This window comes from Oncorhynchus keta, chromosome 13 (genome assembly GCF_023373465.1).
Source record: "Oncorhynchus keta strain PuntledgeMale-10-30-2019 chromosome 13, Oket_V2, whole genome shotgun sequence".
Classification (NCBI taxonomy): Eukaryota; Metazoa; Chordata; class Actinopteri; order Salmoniformes; family Salmonidae; genus Oncorhynchus; species Oncorhynchus keta.
In genome coordinates this window covers 47,056,431-47,081,288 of record NC_068433.1, presented here as the reverse complement: position 1 = coordinate 47,081,288, position 24,858 = coordinate 47,056,431, and the positions used below count along the sequence as shown (strand labels likewise).

Below are 24,858 nucleotides of genomic sequence, written 5' to 3'. Positions count from 1 at the left end.
CATTACTGACCCCTGAAGAAGATGCCCTTCTGAGAATTAATTGCACTATGTGAATGGTTGAAACTCAATGACAACAGAGGTCATTTACTAAGTGTAAGAAAGTCTTTCATTTTTCCTCATGTTAATGCTTGTTTAATGAAAATGCTTGTAAAGTAATTTTCTATTAGGTTGAGACTTAGTCTCAAAATGGAGGAAATATCATGGAAAATGACATAGTTAGTCATGCTATCCCGTGTTTAACTATTTAAAGAATTGTCTCTTGTTATATGCTAGTGTGCGCAGCTTAGACTGAACATTGCAATTAACGTGAATTGCTCCTGTAAGTCGCTCTGGATAAGAGAGTCTACTAAATGACTCAAATGTAAAAGACTCTAAATCTACTCGAAGACTAAGGCTTACATGTTCGCAAAAAGAGAAGTGCAACTTTTTCAAGCAAAGCCTCATCGTCCCTTTGAGCGTAAGCACTCAGCATGGGGATACGGACAGGACGGCCTTCCTCTTTCACTCTCCCAAGATCCAGGCTCGCCTGAAAGGTGAGAGTGTGAGGTGCACCATACCTGGCTGGCACTCGGTGAGTGTGAGTTTCTCACCCTAATGAGGAAAAGCACACATTCAATAATATTTGCCTTTGGCTCATCAATCTTAACCTTGTAACGTACAAGCCTTTTATCCTGAAAGATGTAAGAACTGAACAGGTCAAAAACCTGCACCTAATGGATCCAACCTTTCATTTGGCATTCAAGTCATTGTTGAAGCCAGGAAATAAATGCTAAAAGCCACAATACTACAGGCTGCAAAGGTGTGGCTCTCTGAAAGTGATGGTCTTGGCTGTCACTAGCACTTTGTCTTGTAATTCAAACTCAAGTCCACAATAAAGAGCAGCTGTAGCTCTTCTCCATTCTAGGTTGTCCACCTGCTTTGAAGAGGTAAAGGTCTCAGGTCTCAGACCATTTCAAATTATTCTGTATTTAAATCCGAGACACTCCACTTATTATGAAATGTTACGTTTCGTATGGTATGTATTCATTTGTGGTTGTCCATCATCCATTCAGTAAGATAAAGTATGTTCCAAACTCTAATTTGTTCAATATGTTGCGATTTTGCAAGTCGTATGATACTGTATGTTACGAATTCCAATTAGCTAGGTGGCTAACGCTAATGTTAGGTGGTGGCGAACATTAGCTAGGCTGGGGTACCTGCATGGTAATCATCTATTATTTCACTACCTACATGGTAATAATCTATTGTTTCATTAACTAGCTGAATGTTTGTGTTATACAGCATCAAAATGATCTGAGGTCCAATCAAATGGGCAGAGGCAACCAATTTATTCAATTACATGTTCATAAATGTTTTCGTATCAATATACAGTTCATCAAGTGGAATGCCTTCAATTAAATTATTTCCAAATAGACCACAATGGCTGATTGTGAAATAATTTGGTTGAAATGAATACACACACTTTCTTTTTGTTGTAATACAGTACAATAAAAATCAGCAATGTCCTGGCATGCTATTATACTGACTTATAGAAAGATAGCAAAACAGTTACTCAGTACATCACACAATATCATCATTAAGCGCACCAGCTATTGTCTGTGGGGCTCTCTTAAATAACAATGTTCAGCGAGCACTGAAAAATAAACAAGAAAACCATTCAAATTACAATTGAAACATGGTAAAAAAAAATACATATTTCATTTAAGACATTGCCAATGTGACCTGGTTATGTATACATACAGTGCTTGAGATATAAACTCGGCCAAAAAGAAACATCCTTTTTTCAGGACCCTGTCTTTCAAAGATAATTCGTAAAAATCCAAATAACTTCACAGATCTTGATTGTAAACTGTTTCAACACTGTTTCCCATGCTTGTCAAATTAACCATAAACAATGAATGAACGTGCACCTGTGGAACGGTCGTTAAGACACGAACAGCTTACAGACGGTAGGCAATTAAGGTTAATTAAGGTTATGGAATTAAGGAAAACTTAAAGACACTGAAGAACACCAAAGAAAAGATGTCCAGGGTCCCAGCTCATGTGTGAACATGCCTTAGCTGTGCCTCAGTTGCGTGAACGTGCCTTGCATGCTGCAAGGAGGCATGAGGACTGCAGATGTGGCCAGGGCAATAAATTGCAATATCTGTACTGTGAGACGCCTAAGACAGCGCTACAGGGAGACAGGACGGACAGCTGATCGGCCTTGTAGTGGCAGACCACGTGTAACCATGTTCATTTAAATATTCACACATGTTAAGTTTGCTGAAAATAAACGTAGTTGACAGTGAGAGGACATTTCCTTTTTGCTGAGTTTATTACCCCAACTATTTCATATACAGGTCACACCTTAAACCAATAAGTTAATCATAACAAAAGTGTAAAATGTACATTAAATGATGTACTGTTCAAAATGAAATATATTCCATTTCTGAACATGTTACAAATATAAAAACAGTTTTAAAACGACTTTCTCTAACTGGAGCATGTGAAAAGCATCAGCACCAGTTTCCTTAAAAAGAAGCTTACAGAGAACAAAAAAAGCTACCTTCATTCATTTGGCCCAGGTTTTATTGAAGAAAGCTGAACATTGTAGCAAATTATATTTTTTTCAAGGTAAAAGAAGTTAATCAAAATAGATGCAACTGCTTTTTTGAAGAATTAAGAGCTTTTTAAAAATGACATTTGTGTGAGGAATAAAAAAACCAGACGATGCATTGTGGGTCAGAGAGAAGTCACTTTGGATGCTGAAAGGCACATTTGAATAACAAGTGGTGAGGATCACTGGTCAGAATATTCCTGTTTTGTAGACACTGGGAAACTTTGTATATGACAATGGCGTATGAAGAATATCAAACCATCCAATCCCAGTCCAAGCTTGGCATTTCAGGTCAGGAAAATAACATTCCTTTACATTGACCACTTGAGGGCCCTTTTTTTGAACTAACAGTTGTCAGCTCGACAGCCCTTTCTTTCACTGACTTACAAGTGATTGTCATTTTATGAAGTAGCACCTAGAGTTTGATGAATCTTCATAATAAACTAGTAATGAAACAATATCAATAATACTATGGTCAACAAACACAAATGATTGAGTCAAAGTCAAACTCCATAAACATGGATTACTCTGAGTAATCTCAAGATCAGTTTGTGCACACTAGTGCTTTACGTTTTTCCACTATCACCATCAGCTCCGTGCATGGGAGATGCTTTGTGCTGCTAAGAGCCTTAAACATCGCATCCATGGCACGGGCAACTCCTTGGGCTTGCCATGCGTATTTCAATGCAAACACGTGGGCCGGGGCTTAACCTACGTATATTTTGGGTCAGACATCCGTGTTGTCAAAGCCAAAACTTCAATTCCAGTAGAAAACTTGCAGGGAATTAGCCTACTCAAAGAGCTTTAAACCTCTGGCAAAATTACAGTAAATGTGGCTCGACCTAACCTGGCTATACCGAGAGTGGAAAACAGGAAAATCTGGGCATTGATCTGGGTTCTAAGCCGAGGGATCCCACCTCACAGAATCTCTCAGCCATTTTAAACTAATGCAAGTGACCTGTGCTACTTTACAAGCTTATGACAAGGGAATGTGGCCACATTCTAGATGCAATAAGCCCATTTGTGACTACGGCAATACTAGAGAAGACCAACATTTGCTGATACACAGCTCATTTAACTCTACCCAAAGACCCACCGAAGACTCTGTGTTCCAAAGACCTCTGCAGCTAGACAGAGTCCAAGCGCTAAACATACCGTTGGACTAGGAAATATATTCCATAGTGCAGCACATACAGTGGGGCATAAAAGTATTTAGTCAGCCACCAATTGTGCAAGTTCTCCCACTTAAAAATATGAGAGAGGCCTGTAATTTTCATGGTCCTTCTGTAGCTCAGTTGGTAGAGCATGGCGCTTGTAACGCCAGGGTAGTGGGTTCGATTCCCGGGACCACCCATACGTAGAATGTATGCACACATGACTGTAAGTCGCTTTGGATAAAAGCGTCTGCTAAATGGCATATATTATTATATTATTATTATATTAACAAATTGATGACCCACTACATCTACAAAACAGGATACACTCCAACCATGACCCCCATTTAATGTTATAAATATGTGTCTTATGTTTGACCTCTGATGATATTAACCCTGATGTGACCTATGCATGTGACCTATGCATCCCCCCTCCCCTCAACCCCCTCCCCTCAACCCCCTCCCAGCCCCAAGCCCTCTGTCCCTGGGGCCTTCATGTGATGGGGGACAGGCCCTGCTGGGGCTCCAGACTGTCCCTGTCTGCGTCTACAGTGTGCTCCAGCCGGGGTCTGATGACGATGTGGACTGATCTCTCCCTAGGTACCTCCTGCTTGCTGCTGCTAACAGCCCTGGTGCTCTTGGTCTTGCCCTCGCCCATCTGGCCCTCGGCCGAAGCCCCGATCGGATGCAAGCGCTCGGCGGACGCCAGCTTCACAGAGTTCTCTCTCTTGGGCCTGCCTGTGGCGTTGGAGAACGGGCTGTAGAATGCCTTGTCAACTGCGTCAGAGAGGGGGAAGTAAGATGCCTGTTACTTCATGTCAATCATAGAGATGTGGAGAAAATGTAGTCTGTGTCAATTTGCCACTCTCAAAGTCTAAAAAATGCCTAGTGCAGATGTTTTTTGTTTTGTTACATGTAAACACATACATATGAGGGCATGGTAGTTGTATGGTAGATGACTGCTCCTCTTACCTATCTTGTTGATGAGGGCTGGGTTGTGGGGAATGTGCTGCTCTATCTTGTTGTTCTCCACGTTGCTCAGGCTCTCGCTGGGCCTTCTCACGGTGCGGGTCTTGGGCCGAAACTTGTTGGAGCGGGCCTCCTGGATCCACTCATGTTGCATGGCCTCGTCGGGCGTCATGCGCTTCTTAGGGTCCCACCTGACAGAGAGAAGAGAGTCGGTCAGAGGGAGAATCTCAATTGAATACACCTTGCGTGCTCTCTCGGAGGTCCCTCCCCTCTGACCTTCTTCCTCCATTGGGTTTTGAGATGGAGGCGAGGAGAGAGAAGAGAGGAAGTGAGGACTATTCAAATTAGATTCTCCCAGAGAGAACCAAAGGTAAAACCCCACACTGGGCTTCCTTGTAGATTTCAATCTCAATGAGCCTCACTTGGATGAGTAAATGGTAAATAAATTTAAGTCAATAATAATGCGAAAGAGGGCTCGCTTCACATGACTCCTTAGTAAATATTTAAGATTGGGTAATTCTATGGCTGTGTTATTGACAGGTGTACAGTGTACACAGTACATACGTGAGACAGCGTTTGATGAAGTCCAGAAAGACAGGATCGTTGGTCTTCAGGACACTGGCCAGATCCTTGGAGTTGGGCCGTCTCTTTCTCCCCCTGCTGTTGGTGATGTTCCTGGGGTTGCCCTTGGAATCTGCACAATCACAACCAGTGATTAATCAACAAGAATATCTCTTACTAAGAATTATAAACCGGGTAGTTTGGGTCCTGGATGCTGATTGGCTGAAACAGCATTTCAGCCATGTGTATATCATACTATATACCATAGTTGTGATGTAAACATACTTGTTTACTGTTCTATTTATGTTGGTAACCAGTTTATAATTGAAATAAGGCACGTCGGGGGTTTGTGGTACATGGTCAATATACCACATCTAAGGGCTGTATCCAGGCACTCCCTTTCACGCTGTGCATAAGAACAACCCTCAGCTGTGTTATATGGCCAACATACCACACTCCCTCAGGCATATTGCTTAAACACCCTCTGATACTAAAATTATACAAATCCCTATGTCAGAAATATACACACTTAACTGTGATCCTATTGGTACATGAGTAGAAGTGAAAGGTCTCAGTTAAACAGAATTTCAATCGAACAGTCAAAGAGAAAACCATGTGACTGTACTAGATCAAAAACGCTTACCAAAAAAATGCCTTTTCCTGGTTGCTGTCGACAAGAAATCATTTGGAGGCATTCCCAGCACCTGAGAACAAATCAGGTGAACACACACAGTGATTAATATATCAACGTTGCTCGCCACAAGGTTGAAAGAGCCATTAACAAAGAGAACATGATATTGTAGGTACTAGGTAGGTACCTCCATGATGCAGGCAATCTGCTCCACCTCACTCTCCCCAGGAAAGAGGGGGAAGCCAGTGTAGAGCTCAGCCAGGATGCAGCCAAAGCTCCACATGTCGATGGCCATGCTGTAGGGATGGCCCAGGAGCACCTCTGGGGAACGGTAGAAGCGGCTCTGGATGTAGGTGTAAACTGTGGAGGAGGAGAGCCAGGAATTAGGTATGCTATAATGTGATACTATAATGAGGTTGTGCCCCCTGTTTGCCTACTTGCTCTAACCCTACATTAGGAAATCTACAAGCTAAGACACTCGCCTCTCTGCTGCTCGTAGCAGCTGGAGCCAAAGTCAATGACCTTGATGTTGCCCTGGCCTTTGTGTGACAGAAGGATGTTTTCCTGGAAAATAAATACCCAAGTATGAGCATATCCTCTCCATCTCCTGTGGCACCATTATACTGAGCCAACAATGAATATGTGTGCAAATATGCTTCACTTTTCATGAAGTAATGTGTCAAGATTGTTAGGGGTTAAAGGTCATGGCTAGGGGTCATACCGGTTTCAGGTCACAGTGGATGATCTTCTCTTTGTGCAGCATCTGCAGGCACTTGAGGAGGGAGTAGGCAAAGCGGCGCACCAGGATCTGGCTGAAGCCCTGGAAGTTGTTCTTCTTGATGAGTTCGTACAGGTTCACTCTGCACGGTCAAAGATAAGCAAACATCCTTTAGATTTAAATGCCCAAATAATCTTCATACTACATGTTTACCTCCTGTGGATGAAATATAGCAGACGTATTCTCTCCTGAACTAAATAAACAAATAACAAAAAGGTATTATTGTATTTCTGAATATGATCTTATATTTGGTCCTACAGTGTCTGTGTCCGTCAAGCCTACCCCAGGAGCTCGAAGGAGATGCAGAGATGGTTCCGGAAGTAGAAGTGCTCCTTCATGTGAATGATGTTGTGTTTGTTGTCTCTGTCCTTCCTTCTCAACGCATCCAGGATCTTCAACTCCACCATGGCCTGGTGGTGGAACCTGCAGCCAATCATAACAGAGAAGCAGTGTTATAAGGTGTCATAGCGTGTCATAACGTGTTATTAGTGAAATGTTGGTATTTGACAACCCAGCTGTACTACGTTACGCTAGCTAGCGGTGTTAGTCACCTTTTCTTGTTACGAATGACCTTGATGGCGACAAGTTCGTTGGTCTTGTGATCCAGGCACTTCAGGACCTGTCCGAAGGATCCTTTCCCGATCACCTCCAGCACCTCAAACCGGAAGCCTATGTGGTCATGCGCGACCTGCAGAGAAAAGGGCATAACTTACTTTAAAGCAATACTGCAAAAACTCTATATGGCACTAAAACTGGTTCTGAAATTCACAGTTTCTTTACTGCCATCTTTGTGCCCATTTTTATGTTACCTTCAGATAGCCTCCGCTCTCATCGTCGTAGCCAGAGTTATGGGGCAGGCTGGGGGAACCCTCCATCTTCTTGGCATCCAGGCCCAGGTACCAGACCTCGGAGTAGTCCATGACCTCTTCCTGCTCATGCTCCGTCAGACGATCTTTGAACGCCTTCAGGACCTCTGTATAGGAGGGAAAGGAAATTCCTGTCAGCAAATCTCAGTTTGCATTTGTTTCTTCCTGATTAAATAAGATCAAGGGACAGAAAACTCTTTCTCCTTTAGAATTGCCAATACTAAATCGCCAACAACAGCACCTTCCACCAACGCTTCCCTACTCTCCAACTCAGACCTAGTCCTACCCTTAGCCCACACACACCTGCAGGAGACATGGGCAGATTGTGTCCCTCAATATTCCTCTCCTGCTCCTGATTGTTCTTCCTGTTGATGGACTCTGGCAGACTCTCCACTGTGGAGCTCTGTGATCTCTCATCCTGTCAATTGTAAAACATACAGGAAATTAACTAGTCGCAGAGGTTGTGCATGGTAACAATTTAACACTTATCATTTCTCAGCAGAATGTTTCATTGCTTCAATATACTAGGCTCTAAGTACATAATACCAAGAGATTAGACTAATAGTAACAAGGACTCACCTGGAAGCTTTCCTGGTGCCTAGTACCTGAAAGCTGCCTATCACAGGTGTTCTGAAGGCCCTTGCTGGTGATGTTGGGCAGGATGCTTTCGGACAGGTGATGGTACTTGACATTGTTTACAACCAAGGGCTTAGTATCCAGCTTGGGCAGGGTGCCTTTGCCCGAGCCACAGTTCTACAGCCAGAACAAGAGAGAGAGGGAGGCAGAGAGAGAAGGACCCATATTTAGAGGGTCATCAAGGTTAAATCTACAGAGATAATACAGGTGTTGTTACATAACGAGGTTTGAGGCACTGGGTGTTTGTAGTTTTCCTGCCGATTCAGTAATGAGGCAAGTAGCCTGTGGTGCCCAGAAAGGGCATAGAGGTACGTGCCAGGGCGAGAGTGAAGCAGGGTCTAAAGCCTTGGAGGTCTGCTTTTCGACAGAAGCTTTCACTGCAGCCCGACTCGGAGTCTCTCTCTCCATTTATTTTTCATTCAATCTCTCTTCGTTTATAGGCTGCTAGTCTTTCTCGGTACTCTATGCAACACATCCTCTCAAAAGCTGCCCAAAAGGCTAGGTTATACCAGGGCACCACCTCTGACTGAAGGATAAAGCTGTGCTGCAGTTACAGTAGTATGGCTCTCGTGGCCTTATTGATTTGAACTGAAACAGTGCTGCCAAATCGAGAGGGGAATTTCTATTAATAGATTGCACTGTTTAATATCCAGGGCTTTACTGCAGTGTCTGCAAGATTAATTATTCATAAAGAGCTATATATAGCAACATGGTACCGAAGACAGTTACCTGTGCACCCGGCCGGTACGTTCACACTGTTATTTAGGCCATTGAATCATTTTGGGATAAGGCAAATTACTTTTAAAACTCAGGATCCAATCAGCAGGGACTAACTGGTGATAACTACCCTGCACAGTCTTTTTAGAGGTGCGGGCTGGGCTGTTCCGTCATACAGTATTCCCCTACAGCTCACACTAGTCATAGTACTCCCCCACATGAACAGATCATGACACATCAATCGTATTCCCCGCACACCCACATACAAGAGCAGAACACTGGAGGATCAGGGAGTAGGTTTACCTGCTGCTGCTGGTAGGCCCGGCTGGACCCAAGGCGTGTGCATTCAGGCTGGAGTTTGTGTTGCTGGGAGTAGGCATCGGGCTTCTCTGTCTGTGGGGATTGGATGAGAAAAGGATGTCATATAATATGCGCCAGCTGAAGATGAACACACTCGTGCACACACCTACACATAGGCACAAACTATTTTGCTTGGCTCCAGCACTCACACGTGCGCACACACACACCGACTGCATATAGAAAATCTATGAAGGCCAACGTCCTAATTAAATTGCAAAGTATTTTTAGAACTAGCGATGATTCTCAAATGTGGTTCATATGCAGCTGTAGTCAATACTGCATAAATGCAGGAGGGGGGGGGGTATTCCACTATGGCTAGAGTAGACACAGTAAGCCCATTTTTGAATACTGCAATATAAAAATGTGCTGTGGCCCAAATATATTGTGAATCCAGTGCTGACACCAGCTGGGTGTCAGCCGTGACAAGCGGATCATATTAACCCAGTAGACCACAGGAAGCCAATGATCCATTCCTGAGCACACTGAGCTGTAGATCATGGGGATTGAAGTGGGTTAGTCCATCTGAAGGTTAGTGGAACCATGAAACCATGGGAGTAATTGTGTCAATGCATTGACATCTGATTCTGAAAACAGTTGTTAAGTGTTCAGAATTACGGTCTGTCTGTCCAGTACAGTCTGTACAGTACACTTTAAAGTTAGCATGAAAGTGCAGAGGTTCCAAATACAGTACTGTGAACGAAAACAAAATGCAAAAAAGACCATGTTGAATTTGTATCCAATGAGCCACATAAAACAAAGCAATACCATTCTTTATACCTCACCTTGATATGAATTTCTGGAAACATTGCGTTATAACCCGGGTGAATTCCAATTATCATCGAGAATCACTCCTAGTTGGTCCACGTGAGCGCACAGCTTGAAAACATTCCCAGGCTAAATGTTATTCCCGAGTAAACGCAGAAACCAATATTCTGCTTCGCATCAAAACGATGTTGGAGCTCGGTGGTAACTGCAGAGTAGTGCTGCTGAATAGTAATGAACGGACTGTAGATGCAGAAAAAAGCTTTGTCAGCCGAAGATTATGGAGAGTGTGCAAGCTGTTGTTAGACTGACGCGCATATCGTCGGAGAGCCACCTGTTCGGGTATTCTAGGGTCACAGTTTATTCCACATCGATAAGCGACACCTTGGACTCCCGGTATAGATTGTTTGTCAATTCATTCAACTGTCCAACTTCACACAGACTCCTCGGGTACCGCATACATAACTTTCCAAGCATGAGAATCAACATTGCGCGTAAAACCGTTATGTAGCTAGTAGCCTATAGAACCATGTACAGTATTTGCCAAGTCCCCCAGCAAAACGAAATCCATCGACCGTTTGTGACCAAGCTCAAACAACAACAAATCCCCTCTCTCTAGCTCGTGTATGACACCATTTTTTCTTAAATCCCCAAATCCTTGGGTTGAGTCTTCGCGGTTTTTATCTCGCAGTGTAGGCCTACTACAGAGAATGAGATGCACCTACACTGGATCAATGCTCACGTGTCAGAATCACTGTCCGGGAACTGAAACTCAGAGCAACACTGCTGAATAGCAACCACACATCTGAAGCTAATGATTACTACATCACTTTAGTCCCCCCACGAAGGTACCATCCAAATAACCACATTTAACATGGAATATTGAATGATATCACGACAGCTTTACAGTAGTAAAGATATTTAGGTTGTAAAAATGCAATTGTCAAAAACCAGTACTAAATCAAATGTTTAATCATTGGATCAGTTTATAATCACACACACACGTCTTACTATACTTGAGGACTTTTGGGGGGGACCAACAATTGATTGCCATTCAAAATCCTGTTTTCCCTAACCCTTAACCTAAAACAGCCTTTTCATAAGTGAGAACCGGAATGTCCTCACTTCTCAAAATTGTAGTTGGTTTACCATTCTTGTGAGTACTTCTGGTACAGGTATTGTAAAAAATAAAATACAAAAATAAAAAAATCACGCACACCTTATAATTGAAAGTGAATTACACATCAAGGCAAACCATGTGCTAGCTCATCCAGAGTGGAGAATCCTTTGAGATGTGTGGGAGAGGCATCTACACTTTCACATGATTCATCCTACATTCCCCAAGCGTGAAGTGGGTGGTACAGTATGTTCTACTGAAGCCTACATCGGCATGGTCAGTCATCTCGGGGTAGACACGACTAGATAACAGTGGTTATTTCATAACATGTTTTTTATTAGTGCTAACAGAAAATAGCTGTTTTCTTTCAATTGCTACCCAGTGTATTTCTCTCACCTTTGACATACCATCCATATATCTTTTTTTTGTTGCCATTACACAAGCTGCAGTCTCCATGATTTCCAGCTTCAGTCCATGATATTGAAGAAGCCTATAGTCACAACCAGTCCTCACGAATAAGCCTCCAGCCTTAATCTGTTCATGGCTATAGGCTAAGCCCAGGATTTTTTTTTTTTATGAAGACTGACTTCTTAATGCAGTGTACAGTGGGGCAAAAAAGTATTTAGTCAGCCACCAATTGTGCAAGTTCTCCCACTTAAAAATATGAGGCCTGTCATTTTTAATCATAGGTACACTTCAACTAAGACAGACAAAATGAGAAAACAAAATCCGGAAAATCACATTGTATGATTTTTAATGAATTTATTTGCAAATTATGGTATTTGGTCAATAACAAAAGTTTATCTCAATACTTTGTTATATACCCTTTGTTGGCAATGACAGAGGTCAAACGTTTTCTGTAAGTCTTCACAAGGTTTTCACACACTGTTGCTGGTATTTTGGCCCATTCCTCCATGCAGATCTCCTCTAGAGCAGTGATGTTTTGGGGCTGTTGCTGGGCAACATGGACTTTCAACTCCCTCCAAAGATTTTCTATGGGGTTGAGATCTGGAGACTGGCTAGGCCACTCCAGGACCTTGAAATTCTTCTTACGAAGCCACTCCTTCGTTGCTTGGGCGGTGTGTTTGGGATCATTGTCATGTTGAAAGACCCAGCCACGTTTCATCTTCAACGCCCTTGCTGATGGAAGGAGGTTTTCACTCAAAATCTCACGATACATGGCCCCATTCATTCTTTCCTTTACACAGATCAGTCGTCCTGGTCCCTTTGCAGAAAAACAGCCCCAAAGCATGATGTTTCCACCACCATGCTTCACAGTAGGTATGGTGTTCTTTGGATGCAACTCAGCATTCTTTGTCCTCCAAACACGACGAGTTGAGTTTTTACCAAAAGGTTATATTTTGGTTTCATCTGACCATATGACATTCTCCCAATCTTCTTCTGGATCATCCAAATGCTCTCTAGCAAACTTCAGACGGGCCTGGACATGTACTGGCTTAAGCAGGGGGACACGTCTGGCACTGCAAGATTTGAGTCCCTGGCAGCGTAGTGTGTTACTGATGGTAGGCTTTGTTACTTTGGTCCTAGCTCTCTGCAGGTCATTCACTAGGTCCCCCCGTGTGGTTCTGGGATTTTTGTGATCATTTTGACCCCACGGGGTGAGATCTTGCATGGAGCCCCAGATCGAGGGAGATTGTCAGTGGTCTTGTAAGTCTTCCATTTCCTAATAATTGCTCCCACAGTTGATTTCTTCAAACCAAGCTGCTTACCTATTGCAGATTAAGTCTTCCCAGCCTGGTGCTGGTCTACAATTTTGTTTCTGGTGTCTTTTGACAGCTCTTTGGTCTTGGCCATAGTGGAGTTTGGAGTGTGACTGTTTGAGGTTGTGGACAGGTGTCTTTTATACTGATAACAAGTTCAAACAGGTGCCATTAATACAGGTAACGAGTGGAGGACAGAGGAGCCTCTTAAAGAAGAATTACAGGTCTGTGAGATCCAGAAATCTTGCTTGTTTGTAGGTGACCAAATACTTATTTTCCACCATAATTTACAAATAAATTCATTAAAAATCCTACAATGTGATTTTCCTGATTTTTTTTCTCATTTTGTTTGTCATAGTTGAAGTGTACCTATGATGAAAATTACAGGCCTCTCTCATCTTTTTAAGTGGGAGCACTTGCACAATTGGTGGCTGACTAAAAACGTTTTTGCCCCACTGTAGCAGTTATACCCAACAGTGCGGTTGAGGTAATTGGGCAAAGGTTCATTGTCCACAGTGCATAAAATACCATTGATTATTTGACAATATTTTTTGGCTTATAAGACTAACTGGAAACAATTGTGCAAAAGTAAAGGATAGCCCTTTTTATTTTCTAGTGGAAACAAAAGGTGTGTTTCTCCTGCAGCATGATGGAGTGCACCAGTAGACCTGTGTTGTTGTAGGTGGGTGTTTATTCTCTAACTTTAGTAGTAGGAGGCATCCAAGGCTAGAGAGTAAGGAGGGACCACCCACTGGTCTAATCCAGATCAGGCTAAATCCCATTAGTAGCCTGCCCTGGACCGACTGCCACAGAGACACAGAGAGGAAAACCAGTCTGGAAGGAGCAGAGCTAGGAGCATAAGCACTGTGGTAGACATCAATAGCTACACAACCCTGAGAGCACACAATGCAGTGTTAACTATAGCAATAGAACTAAAACACAGTGGCCAAGCCTACATCTCTATTGTTAAAACCTCCACACACACACAAAACAAATGCACTTCATGCAGTTTGAATTTCTATGATCAAGTCCCAGGTAAATCCGACAATAACCAATAGCATTCAATAACAACCATCTCTTCACTGCTGATCCAGAGAATGTCATAACAGGCATTAGTAAATCAGCCCTGTTTGGAGTCTTACCATGTCACCATCCTCGTGTCCCAAAAAAGGCCTTGGACAGACAGGCTTGGCCTGTGTAGCTGGCCTTTCCCAAGGACCCATATTAAAACACAGATTGTATCCACTTCAATCTACGTACAGAGACAGCTAGACACAATATTATCTTGAGTAGACTAATCAGGCACTGCTGGCTTTACCCTAAACAATGCTGTCGGTCTGTCTGTCAGGGGTCAGAACCGGTCTAACCTTGCTGGTCAGAGTGAACTCTATCCTTTTGACTGAGCAGTGGTGGTGACACAACTGTCCCAGGCAGACAACTCCGGCAGGCAGTGGCTGAGGAATGTGAAGTGAATGATAGAGTGGGCTACCTTCAAAGTTCAATCCACTGTGAATTTGTGGGTTATTTGACTTAGCTACAAGGGGTCAGAGCACGCACATACTTCCTTTTCTTTGTGCTGTAACATAGAGATTTAACTCCACAACATAAAATGGGGGGGGTACTTTAAAGAATAAAATATTGCCTTCATGATTAGAAGATCATACTTCATTTCCAATTTCCAACTAAATAGTTTGATGAAAATGCCTCCAACAAGACCAGGAAAACACCAGACACTCACCACAGACAAATCAACAGAAATGTCCATCGCCATGCATTAAAAGACTGCTCAGTGGACTGTCTATATAGCATACATAACATGTTGTAGAGCACCCACACCTTTGGCTTATCACTCCCCCCTAAACCCTGAACACAGTGTAAGCGACCTGTCTGCATTGTCTACTACTCTGAGCAATCTGTCGGCACATCCGCCATGTGGTGGGGTGGGGTGAGCTGCACTGTCTGTTCCCCCGTTCGCTGTCCATGGTGCTGGAGATGAGACAGGCAGTTGGGCTCCATGTCAGCCAGGTAAGCAAAGACAGGTTTCGGTCACCTCCAACACTCCCTGCCGAGGGCAATGGACTAGTGCTCTAACAAGCCATTTTTGGCTGCCACCGTTAGCAACCACATATGGTAACAATGTACAGCCATGAGCAATTTACAGGAAACAAAATATATAATGTGCTGTTTCTTTTGAGTCCAATGAAAGAAAGCTTTTATCAAGCTAGATTCATAATGCAATGTCAAAATGACATCTCTCTGCCTTTTTTGTATTTCTTCTAGGCATTGCATTGCTGATGTAGCCGCAATGCTCGTGTCTTTTTCTTCGCTTTCATCATCAGCCCTGGTTGAGTTCTGACAGTACATGTTCCAGAGTTTGAGGTAGATCGTGCCGCAGCCAGCAGCCTTAAATAGACATTTGATCAGAGGAGCAGTCTGTATAACGACATCTCTAGTAGCACAGAGATGTTTCCTGAGTGCATGGCATGTAGAGGGAATTCATCATCGCTCACTATCTCATATTCCTGCCTTTGGTTTCAGGTTTCCTCTCATTGGTATTCTACAGGCAATGAATTAGCACCACTGGATCAGGGAGTCTCCCACTCTCCTTTTCTTGTTAATTTTATGTGGTGGATTTTTTTCCATTCCACATTTTATATCCTGTCCTCCAGTGGTCCAGATATTTTTTTAAATCCCAAATCCCAGGTGGCTTACTGCAGATCCCATTCAGAGGACATGGACTATTGTTTAATTTATTTGGGACTGCAGCATTGTACATAGAATTCAGCCTGTGCAGAGACAGAGACTGTGCTACTCAGATATCAATCAATGTGCTTTTTTAATTGCCAGAGGAAGCCCTACCCCCAGATGTAACTGGGGGTAGGGCTTCAGATTGATGGTAAACTTACCTTCTTCCTGTGGTAGGCCTGGTTGGATCAAAGGCTGGAGTTCTGTCTCAGCCTCCAGTATTTATGCTGCAGTAGTTTATGTGTCGGGGGGCTAGGGTCAGTTTGTTATATCTGGAGTACTTCTCCTGTCCTATTCGGTGTCCTGTGTGAATCTAAGTGTGCGTTCTCTAATTCTCTCCTTCTTTCTCTCTCTCGGAGGACCTGAGCCCTAGGACCATGCCCCAGGACTACCTGACATGATGACTCCTTGCTGTCCCCAGTCCACCTGGCCATGCTGCTGCTCCAGTTTCAACTGTTCTGCCTTACTATTATTCAACCATGCTGGTCATTTATGAACATTTGAACATCTTGGCCACGTTCTGTTATAATCTCCACCCGGCACAGCCAGAAGAGGACTGGCCACCCCACATATGCTCTCTCTAATTCTCTCTTTCTTTCTCTCTCTCGGAGGACCTGAGCCCTAGGACCGTGCCCCAGGACTACCTGACATGATGGCTCCTTGCTGTCCCCAGTCCACCTGACTGTGCTGCTGCTCCAGTTTCAACTGTTCTGCCTTATTATTATTCGACCATGCTGGTCATTTATGAACATTTGAACATCTTGGTCATGTTCTGTTATAATCTCTACCCGGCACAGCCAGAAGAGGACTGGCCACCCCACATAGCCCGGTTCCTCTCTAGGTTTCTTCCTAGGTTTTGGCCTTTCTAGGGAGTTTTTCCTAGCCACCGTGCTTTTACACCTGCATTGTTTGCTGTTTGGGGTTTTAGGCTGGGTTTCTGTACAGCACTTTGAGATATCAGCTGATGTACGAAGGGCTATATAAATAAATTTGATTTGATAGGCAACTCTGACTGTTGGATTGTGGGTGATCTCAGGTAGTCCAGATATGATCTAAGAGTGTCTGCTAAATGTCTATATTGTAAATGTCAAGAGAAATACAGTACCTTTTTCAACAACGGGAGATGTTGGTTCCTGTTTTCGATAAGTCTCTTCAACTTCTTTTTCATTTCTTTCCTATTGAAAACAGAAAGGTCAACAACTTGAGAGGTTTATAGAGTCTTTGTAGATTTTTGACATACATGTTTTTTTGTGTTTAAAGTGGAATTATCTTTTTTGAGGGAGTTTTTTAAATCCTATTTGTCTATTATCCCTTTAGATGTTTGCATAGTAGATTTGAGTAAATAACAGCAATAGAATGGAAAAAAGTGGAAATGCACTAGAAAATTAGGCAAATTCACGATAAAAAAGGTTTGATAACCAAAATCAGAAATGGAAGTCATACAACTAATTCACACTTACTTTCGCTCATTGGGTGGATTTTCTTCGCTCATGTCCGGTGGTTTACTGCTGCAAGGTAACGGAGTAAACTAAATATTGAACTGTCAAACGCAATGGTCAAACTGACTATGCATACATACGCGTCATGTCATTGTGATTTCATTATGTCGTAATGGAGATACATTCGGACTGACGACGGCGCGCTGTTGACTGATAAGCGCTAAAAGTGAAATCAACACGTAAAACAACGCATTATGTAACGCAAAAGAATAATGATAATCTATGGTGATTTACTTTCCATTTCTGGTTTTGGGAGCAATGAGAATTATCATTCACTCAAAAAGTAGCTGTCCACAATGTTCCACAACACACGGAGATGCTGAACAAACTCATTAGACCTATACAGGCTATACTGGAAACATGCTCACTCCATAAAAGGTTCGTTTATATTGAATCTTTAATGTTTTATATTTACACATTGTACAAAGCTTTCGCTAAACAAACAAAAATCCACAAAACTTTAAACACAAATAGAACACGTACATAGCCTATTCTACTGGATTTTCATAAAATCAAGGTAAAACCTTATATAAAAGGGGCGTTCTGTAGTTGCTACATCCATTATTTTACTTTTAAAATGAATGATATTAGCCCATTGAGTCTTGAAGAATATAACTCACAGAAGGGCTCATGAGGTTGGTTCAATGGTCATACCCCATCAGACCCCAAAATTTAAACTGTTTTAATCCCAATGTTCGTTCATACATTAAATGGAAACAAACACAACTCACTGGGCACAGCCTTCAGTTCAACTTCTCATTTTGATGTACATTTAGTTTAGTTGTCGACTAACGTGAATGTAACATTAAATTAACAAAAAATGCCATGTTGTTTTAGGTTAAAATTTGGGTGAAAAAAATTATGAAATACCCTTACCGTGACTTTTTGAAAATCAAATTATCTATGTTGATTCAACTTCATCACATAGATTTTTTGGGGGTTGAAATGGATGAAAATAAAGTTGATCCAACCAGTTTTTGCACTTTGGGTATATAGCCTCAAAACATGGTTAAAACTAGTTTTGATATCATGAATGGTCAGTCCTTGCATCCACAGCTCTATCTATGAATTTCTGAGTGGTTACATTCCTCCAGCCTCATCCCTCAGCTTTTTACCCACTTTAACAATGTTCATTTTGCATTTTAAGATTATTGTATCCAGCAGAGTGTGCCATTGCACCATTTCTTTACACGTTTGAGTGAAAACTAAACAGACAGAAGACAAAAACCTATCTGAAATAATAAAAGACACAAAGGGTTTGAAATCTGAAGGCTTTGCTGTAGGCCTAATAACAGAAAAAGTTGGGAACTAACCTTTGTTAAGTCAAATGGTCCAAAAGATGAGCTGTTATAAAAGGAGAGCATGTATGACACCAGACTAAAAATAATGAACAGTACAATTTGAATGCCTCTTATTGAAAATAGACAGATCTAGAGGATTACAAAAGGAATCTTGAAAGTCAACTGTCAATTACGCAGAGAGGCACAGAGCTCCTCTCTGATAGATAGGTGGGGTCAGTGACTAGCAACACTGGGGTGTAGGGATTTGACCCGCATCATGCGAGACAGTCCAAGTCTTAGACCCTGCCCTGGAGACTTCACTGGGGCACTCTGTGATGAGCCGGGACGTCGTCCAACGTGACCTGATGACAAGTTGTATAAGAAAAATAATGGTTGAACTGGGTCTTAAAATGCCTGAATACAAGACACAACCTTGTTTCCAAACATGCAGTACTACACCTGTTTATGAGATTACGATGACCTCCTTGACCTTTCAGTCAGTCTTACCTGGAGGATTCCACTTGGGTATTCTGCCCCCTGCTGGACTGCCAGAGACTGCAGGTCTGGAGACAGGAGAAGCGGCAGGGGACCTCTTGGGCACGGAAGCATGCTTGGCAGTTGGACTTCTACCTAAGGTGGGAGTTTTTAGACTGGGAGACCCTGTGAGGCACAGAAGGACAATTTGATTGAAACTCGGCAGGCTGGGAGCATAAAGAGATTGAGTTATTAGAATGGCAGTTCACAGTTCATAAAGCTATTAAGTACCTGTCAAATGTGGTTTGGTTTTTGATGGTTTTGATGGCTGCTTTTCTTCCTTTGAGGCCGCCTGAGGTTTAGCTTTTGGTTGCTCCTTCTTGGCTGTCTTCACGTTTGTGTTTTTTTTCTTTTTCTCTGGTTTCTTTACTGTGAACTCATCATCATCATCACCACTTTCAGCTGGATCACTGAAATCAGCATCACTCTCTGAATAGAAAGGAATATTCAGTATACAGTACACAACAAATGTGTGTGATGAAATACAAAGAGCATACGCCATTTTGTTGATATGACAACCTGGTGTCCCTTTGGGATTGTAGTCCTCATCGCCATCCTTCAGCATGCTGCTTTGCTGCTCTGTAGCCTTGGAGGCTGCCTTCCTCTGTCTGGAGGGGGCGCAAGGGGATCCCCGATCATTCGTGATCTGGTCAAGGCCTAAGGGAGGAGATTATCTAATCACAAAGGGATCACTAGTGTCTGTGAGATGCAAAAGCATGGGATCCAATAATATTACATAGATTTGTCAGTGGTGGGCATGTGTAGCATCACCACCCATGCATTTTAGATATCAAAAATAAATACCCAAATGGTTGATGTCCACACTGCAGTTGGAAAGGCGTAATGATGGATCCAAATTTTCACCATCTCTTTGTGGTTGATTCTTGACACATCTTCCTAAAAATAAATAGAATAAACTAAATTACAAATAATTGTTGACAGTGAATGAGACATGCAAGTCATCTCTTCTCCACTGTATGTAATGTGCACATTGTGATAAATCTACCAATGAGCCAAACCACTCCAAATTGCTGTTTTACTGTTGAACAGCAATGTTTCAAACACCAATTGTAAAGAATCAACAGTCCAATGCAAACCTGGATTATAAGAACATTGTTTCTCATTTATCTTGGTGGTTTTAAGCAACGACAAAGTAAGAGCTGCTTCCAAATCTCTGTCATACAGCTTCTCATCCAATGGTTTCCTGAAAAACACAGGTACAATTCTGATACATTAAAAAGCCTTCTCAAAGAGACATGTGACAAAAGTGTGACAGAGTTGACATGTAACAGGCAAGCTTCAATGCCATACAACTCTCCTTCCGTGGCCTCCAATTGCTCTTAAATACAAGTAAAACCAAATGCATGCTCTTCAACCGATCTCTACCTGCACCTACCCGCCTGTCCAACATCACTACTCTGGACGGCTCTGACTTAGAATATGTGGGCAACTACAAATACTTAGGTGTCTGGTTAGACTGTAAACTCTCCTTCCAGACCCATATCAAACATCTCCAATCCAAAGTTAAATCTAGAATTGGCTTCCTATTTCGCAACAAAGCATCCTTCACTCATGCTGCCAAACATACCCTTGTAAAACTGACCATCCTACCAATCCTCGACTTTGGCGATGTCATTTACAAAATAGCCTCCAATACCCTACTCAACAAATTGGATGCAGTCTATCACAGTGCAATCCGTTTTGTCACCAAAGCCCCATATACTACCCACCATTGCGACCTGTACACTCTCGTTGGCTGGCCCTCGCTTCATACTCGTCGCCAAACCCACTGGCTCCATGTCATCTACAAGACCCTGCTAGGTAAAGTCCCCCCTTATCTCAGCTCACTGGTCACCATAGCATCTCCCACCTGTAGCACACGCTCCAGCAGGTATATCTCTCTAGTCACCCCCAAAACCAATTCTTTCTTTGGCCGCCTCTCCTTCCAGTTCTCTGCTGCCAATGACTGGAACGAACTACAAAAATCTCTGAAACTGGAAACACTTATCTCCCTCACTAGCTTTAAGCACCAACTGTCAGAGCATCTTACAGATTACTGCACCTGTACATAGCCCACCTATAATTTAGCCCAAACAACTACCTCTTTCCCAACTGTATTTAATTTATTTATTTTGCTCCCCATTATTTTTATTTCTACTTTGCACTTTCTTCCATTGCAAAACTACCATTCCAGTGTTTTACTTGCTATATTGTATTTACTTTGCCACCATGGCCTTTTTTGCCTTTACCTCCCTTCTCACCTAATTTGCTCACATTGTAAATAGACTTGTTGATACTGTATTATTGACTGTATGTTTGTTTTACTCCATGTGTAACTCTGTGTCGTTGTATCTGTCGAACTGCTTTGCTTTATCTTGGCCAGGTCGCAATTGTAAATGAGAACTTGTTCTCAACTTGCCTACCTGGTTAAATAAAGGTGAAATAAATAAATAAATAAAAATGTGTAGGTGAATTCTGGTCATCCTGAGCTGCACTGCTGAAGTTTCACAGACAATATTGATCAACATAGAGCAGATTGATCACAAGGTTACATTCAGAGTGACTGTCACTCTGTCTCACCATGACACATCAAAACACCATTACTGCCACTGGCCTCAGAGACCTTGCCAATGATTCACCACACATTGTGTCTTTTTGTGATTTGATGCATGGCAGATCACAAGCAACGCGTCTGGCTAAAAGACTAATTTGAGTTTGAGCACTGATTTATGGAGTTCTCTGGGCCAATGGTCAGCCTGATGTCATTACATACACCATCTAGACACACTGTCCCGAATACTGCCTGCAACTGGGTATTTGTTATTGTTTATCTGTCACTATGCAGAATAAGGTTACAGGGCACTGACAGAGTGCAACAAGGACATTCAGTGTGTTTGTGTTCTGCATGCACGCTTTTGTTTACATAGCCGCGGTCACACACTACAAAACTGTTAAGAATGTTTCATAACTTTTGTCTCCACAACATATTTATTGAGGAACAAAGAAACAACAATAAATTATATTGAATATATGGTGTTGTTTAGTAAACCCTTTAAGGGTTGTTTATGCTTGTTTCTGATTCAACGTCCTACCTATCCTTGTGGCCTAAGGGCTGTGAGCCAGTCTCTTGACTGGAGGTCTTGCTTGAAGATTTCTTGCTTTTCGCCTGTGCTGGTTCTTTCACACTCTCCTTGGCTTTTTTGCTGGGTGGTGCTTTCACAGAGGCAAAATCATCATCTGTTGCAAATGATTAGAAACAGTGGAACACATGATTACATACAAACCATAAAAGGAGAAGGGAATTGCAACACCAACTGGCTATTTACACCATAAATGAATGGAATACATTGGATTTGACATACCATCACCCAAGTCCTGGAAATCTGAATAATTTACAAGCTTGGTCTTCCTGTCAAAAAATGAATAATAAATCAATAAAAACCACTTGCGCGCGCGCACACACCTTATAAGTGACAAGATTTGGCAAAATCAAATAGTCTCTCTAGACAGACGGGTTGCCACCCACAATGTATCAATGTAGGTTTGGGATTTCCGAGACTACAGATCAAGCAAAGCAATACACTTCTCTAGTCTGTGCTGTCAGCTCGTACTACTGGCTAACGCTACTGTAATAGCTAGCGAGGCTTAGCTAATAAAGAAGGTAAGCTTTGGTTACAAACCTCGATGGTCGCTCCATATCAGTTTCCTTTTCTTTAGCGATGGTCAAAATTATATTATTGCTCAAATGTTTTACTGATCGTATCGTAAAAGTAGCCATAAAACATACTATGCAGATTTTCAACAGTGGTCATTGGTCCACGAAAACAAACTTTCAATCATCCCGCCCGAAAATGTGATTACATATCTGACGATTCAGATTCGATGATTCGTCGTTTGTTCTTCCCTTGTGTGAGACGGAGAAATTTCAAAATCGTTGCGTCCTCTCTCTTCGTCTCCTTCTCAAAACCGAATGGAGAAGAATGTCAGAGGGGCGGGACCTCTGGCTTTCTCATCCAATGTGTTATGAGAAGGAGACGAGGACAGAGGACGCAACGAGAAACAATGGAGATCTTCCCAAAGATATTTATAACCAACCCTCCTTGTTCCATCTGTGTGAGCTGGTGAGAAGAGGCGAATCTGCTGAGAAGAACTTTCACGAATCTATAACCACATCATTAAAGATGAATCAACAAGCATTAATCGAGACGTCTTGTGTGGTACAAATATTTTTGGTGCTTTGTAAAAAATGTCATTGTAAATTATGTAATTGAACTTGTAGCTGTAGCAAGTGTTATGTGTGGCCTCTGTTTCAGGGTTAAAAATTGCCAAAATTAGATTAGCTAAATTAGTTTTTTGTTGTGTAAATTAACGATATCAATTTAATCAGATCTGTACAGGTTTAGCTACATAAATATACATTTTATAATAGCAATAGTTTAAGTACTTAAGTAAAAAATACTTTAAAGTACTACTTAAGTCATTTTTGGGGGTATCTTTACTTTTACTGATAAATCCACTATAATTGAGAATTTCAATAAGCATTTTTCTACGGCTGGCCATGCTTCCCACCTGGCTACTCCGACCCCGGTCAACAGCACTGCACCCCCCACAGCAACTCGCCCAAGCCCTCCCCATTTCTCCTTCTCCCAAATCCAGTCAGCTGATGTTCTGAAAGAGCTGCACATTTTGGACACCTACAAATCAGCCGGGCTAGACAATCTGGACCCTTTCTTTCTAAAATGATCTGCCAAAATTGTTGCCACCCCTATTACTAGCCTGTTCAACCTCTCTTTCGTGTCGTCTGAGATTCCCAAAGATAGGAAAGCAGCTGCGGTCATCCCCCTCTTCAAAGGGGGGGACACTCTTGACCCAAACTGCTACAGACCTATATCTATTCTACCCTGCCTTTTTAAGGCCTTCGAAAGCCAAGTCAACAAACAGATTACCGACCATTTTGAATCTCACCATACCTTCTCTGCTATGCAATCTGGTTTCAGAGCTGGTCATGGGTGCACCTCAGCCACTTCAATTGCTCTTAAATACAAGTAAAACTAAATGCATGCTCTTCAACCGATCGCTGCCTGCACCTGCCCGCCTGTCCAACATCACTACTCTGGACGGCTCTGACTTAGAACACGTGGACAACTACAAACACCTAGGTGTCTGGTTAGACTGTACACTCTCCTTCCAGACCCACATCAAACATCTCCAATCCAAAGTTAAATCTAGAATTGGTTTCCTATTTCGCAACAAAGCATCCTTCACTAATGCTGCCAAACATACCCTTGTAAAACTGACCATCCTACCAATCCTCGACTTCGGCGATGTCATTTACAAAATAGCCTCCAAAACCCTACTCAACAAATTGGATGCAGTCTATCACAGTGAAATCTGTTTTGTCACCAAAGCCCCATATACTACCCACCATTGCGACCTGTATGCTCTCGTTGGCTGGCCCTCGCATCATACTCGTCGCCAAACCCACTGGCTCCATGTCATCTACAAGACCCTGCTAGGTAAAGTCCCCCCTCATCTCAGCTCGCTGGTCACCATAGCATCACCCACATGTAGCACGCGCTCCAGCAGGTATATCTCTCTGGTCACCCCCAAAACCAATTATTTCTTTGGCTGCCTCTCCTTCCAGTTCTCTGCTGCAAATGACTGGAACAAACTACAAAAATCTCTGAAACTGGAAACATTTATCTCCCTCACTAGCTTTAAGCACCAACTGTCAGAGCAGCTCACATATTACTGCACCTGTACATAGCCCACCTATAATTTAGCCCAAACAACTACCTCTTTCCCTACTGTATTTATTTATTTATTTTGCTCCTTTCCACCCCATTATTTTTATTTCTACTTTGCACATTCTTCCACTGCAAATCTACCATTCCAGTGTTTTACTTGCTATATTGTATTTAATTTGCCA

At 42.4% G+C, this 24,858-nt stretch overlaps 2 protein-coding genes across 2 annotated transcripts; both read right to left on the bottom strand.

Moving 5' to 3' along the window:
• Positions 1–4,232: 4,232 nt before the first annotated feature.
• Positions 4,233–10,776, bottom strand: LOC118392672 (dual specificity tyrosine-phosphorylation-regulated kinase 4-like). The gene is made up of 14 exons (XM_035784709.2): positions 10,054–10,776; positions 9,215–9,304; positions 8,138–8,311; positions 7,862–7,976; positions 7,502–7,665; positions 7,244–7,380; positions 6,975–7,115; positions 6,636–6,774; positions 6,397–6,478; positions 6,102–6,274; positions 5,927–5,987; positions 5,287–5,416; positions 4,726–4,913; positions 4,233–4,530 (listed from the first exon to the last, which is right to left on the bottom strand). Exons 1-14 carry the CDS (start codon positions 10,108–10,110, stop codon positions 4,247–4,249), a joined length of 1,935 nt encoding a protein of 644 aa, XP_035640602.1. The 5' UTR covers positions 10,111–10,776; the 3' UTR covers positions 4,233–4,246.
• Positions 10,777–17,494: 6,718 nt separating this feature from the next.
• LOC118392460 (RAD51-associated protein 1-like) lies at positions 17,495–22,921 on the bottom strand. Its single transcript, XM_035784468.1, has 9 exons — positions 22,610–22,921; positions 22,292–22,338; positions 22,022–22,166; positions 20,027–20,133; positions 19,734–19,826; positions 19,449–19,586; positions 19,161–19,358; positions 18,903–19,055; positions 17,495–18,757 (listed from the first exon to the last, which is right to left on the bottom strand). Exons 1-9 carry the CDS (start codon positions 22,705–22,707, stop codon positions 18,630–18,632), a joined length of 1,107 nt encoding a protein of 368 aa, XP_035640361.1. The 5' UTR covers positions 22,708–22,921; the 3' UTR covers positions 17,495–18,629.
• Between the last annotated feature and the right edge of the window lie 1,937 nt (positions 22,922–24,858).